The sequence below is a fragment of the Arachis stenosperma genome, chromosome 5 (assembly GCF_014773155.1).
Source record: "Arachis stenosperma cultivar V10309 chromosome 5, arast.V10309.gnm1.PFL2, whole genome shotgun sequence".
NCBI classification, from domain to species: Eukaryota; Viridiplantae; Streptophyta; class Magnoliopsida; order Fabales; family Fabaceae; genus Arachis; species Arachis stenosperma.
Window position 1 is genome coordinate 86,901,180 of NC_080381.1, and position 2,372 is coordinate 86,903,551.

Here is a 2,372-nt window from a genome sequence, read left to right on the forward strand (position 1 = left end):
GTTTGAGGTGGAGGATAATGATCCACCATCAAATGCATTTGGGGAATTTACTGGTCCACTAAATGATGAGAGAACTGCAGCAGCTGGAACAGCTGAAGGTGATGAAGGTTTAAGGGAGGGTGATGAGCAAGTTGGGGGCTTATCTGATGGATATGAGACTGATGACATAGATAGTTATGAGGGGACTCTGATGATATGATAAAAAGAGGAGGTTCCCTAAGTACAATGAGGCAGAGATGAACAGAGAGTATGAATTTCAGGTGGGGTTGGAATTTAAATCACTTAGTCAATTCAAAGAGGCTGTTAAGGAGCATGCCCTATTGAATGGTAGGGACATTAGGTTTCGAAAAAATGATAAGGTGAGGTGTAGAGTTGTTTGCAAAGGAAGAAAGGGAAAGTGCAAGTGGGTTTGTTTTGCGAGTAAGGTGGGGGGTTCTGACTGTTTCCGGATCAAGACGTTGAATGGAAAGCATACATGTGGAAGGAACTATAGCGGAAGACTTGCATCAAGTAGTTCGATCTCAAAGAAGATTGCCAACAACATCAGTAGAGGGGAAGAGATGAAGCTTGCGACAGTTATTCAGACTATACAAGACAAATACATGGCCAATATCAGTGTTGGTAAGGCTTACTGGGCAAGGAGGAAGGCAAGAGAAGAGGTACATGGGCGGGCAATCCAACAGTATGCTAAACTAAGGGATTACTGTGCAGAGATACTTAGGGCAAATCCAGGATCTAGTCTGACCATATTGGTTGATAGGCCTTCTCTTACGCACCAGCCCCGATTTATGAGAATGTACATGTGCCTTGATGCAGTCAAGAAAGGCTTCTTGGCGGGGTGTAGACCTATTATTGGCGTGGATGGATGTCACTTGAAGGGCGACCATGGACAGCAGCTGCTAGTTGCTGTTGGCAGAGATCCAAATGACAATTACTTTCCCATTGCCGTAGCTGCAGTAGAGGCAGAGACTAAGGACAGTTGGGGGTGGTTCTTAGAGATGCTGTTAAATGACATTGGAGAATCAAGAAAATGGGTTTTTATGAGTGACCAACAAAAGGTATCACTTTAATTTTTTGCAACTAATTTTATTTAAATATAAGAATGCCATGTTTATGATGATATATGCAACTGATATGAGTTTGTGAATATAAGTTTGTGAATATAAGTCTGCCATGTTTATGATGATATATGAAATTTGTAGATGTAAATCTGAAATTTATATGATCATATATGCAATGCCTCTATACAAGTGATGATATTTAATTTGGAAAAAGCTGTTCCTGAAATAAGAATAGAAGGAGTGGAGTTTTCTTGGTAAGACACATGGTTTTCTACGCATTATTTATAATTGAATAGTAAGTTATATTCTTAATCTATAAATACAGTATAGGATGTAATTAGTTCAGTATAGCGAATCAGCGAATGTAATTAGTTTGAATGAAATCAATTAGTTGTCAATTTCAGGTTAAAAAGTTAGGAAATAATAATCGTATTCTATTTGTTTAATATTTTTTTACATTGTATGATTTTATAAATTAAGAAAAAGAGTGAGATTATTAAAATGAGTAACATTATCCATTTTTTTAAAAAGACACCAGGATCATACTGAATATCTTATTATGTAATATGTATAAAGTTTTAAAAATCAACTGATATGATATATGCAACTGATATGAGTTTGTGAATATAAGGTTGTGAATCTAAGTCTGCCATGTTTATGATGATATATGCAACTGGAGGCTTGTGAATATTAATCTGATATGTATATAATCATATATGCACTTGATAAGTTTGTAGATGTAAATATGAAATTTATATGATCATATATGCAATGCCTAAGATTGTGAACATAAGCTTGACATGTTAGTGATGTTATGTTTAGATGCAATGGCTAAGCTTTTGAACATTAATGTTGAATATTTGATATGTTAGTGAACATTTACCTGACTATATTGTGTATATTGTGTTCTGGACTGAATCAATAAAACAGGGGCTGATGCAAATCTTTCAAGAGGCATTGCCAACACTGGAGCATAGGCTTTGTCTTGAGATCTTTTGATCACTTTGGGAGGCTGGCCTCACGGCCATGCCTAGACCTTGTTCTTATGTATTTTCAACGGTGGAGTTTCTACACACCATAGATTAATGTGTGGAGCTCTGCTGTACCTCGAGTATTAATGCAATTACTATTGTTCTTCTATTCAATTCCGCTTGTTCTTTGTCCAAGATATCACTTGTTCTTCAACTTGATGAAGGTGATGATTGACACTCATCATCATTCTCACTCATGAACAAGGTGACTGACAACCATTCTTGTTCTACAAGCATCTGAGGCTTAGTGAATATCTCTTGGATTCCTGATTGCACGATG

General features: G+C 36.8%; 1 protein-coding gene across 1 annotated transcript; it reads left to right on the forward strand.

Moving 5' to 3' along the window:
* Positions 1 to 236: 236 nt before the first annotated feature.
* LOC130980950 (uncharacterized) lies at positions 237 to 1,208 on the forward strand. Its single transcript, XM_057904591.1, has 2 exons — positions 237 to 1,058; positions 1,203 to 1,208. Exons 1-2 carry the CDS (start codon positions 237 to 239, stop codon positions 1,206 to 1,208), a joined length of 828 nt encoding a protein of 275 aa, XP_057760574.1.
* The last annotated feature ends 1,164 nt before the right edge of the window (positions 1,209 to 2,372 follow it).

Bases quoted from the DNA above. Each gene is read 5' to 3' on its own strand.
- LOC130980950 (XM_057904591.1), top strand. From the start codon at position 237: ATGAACAGAGAGTATGAATTTCAGGTGGGGTTGGAATTTAAATCACTT.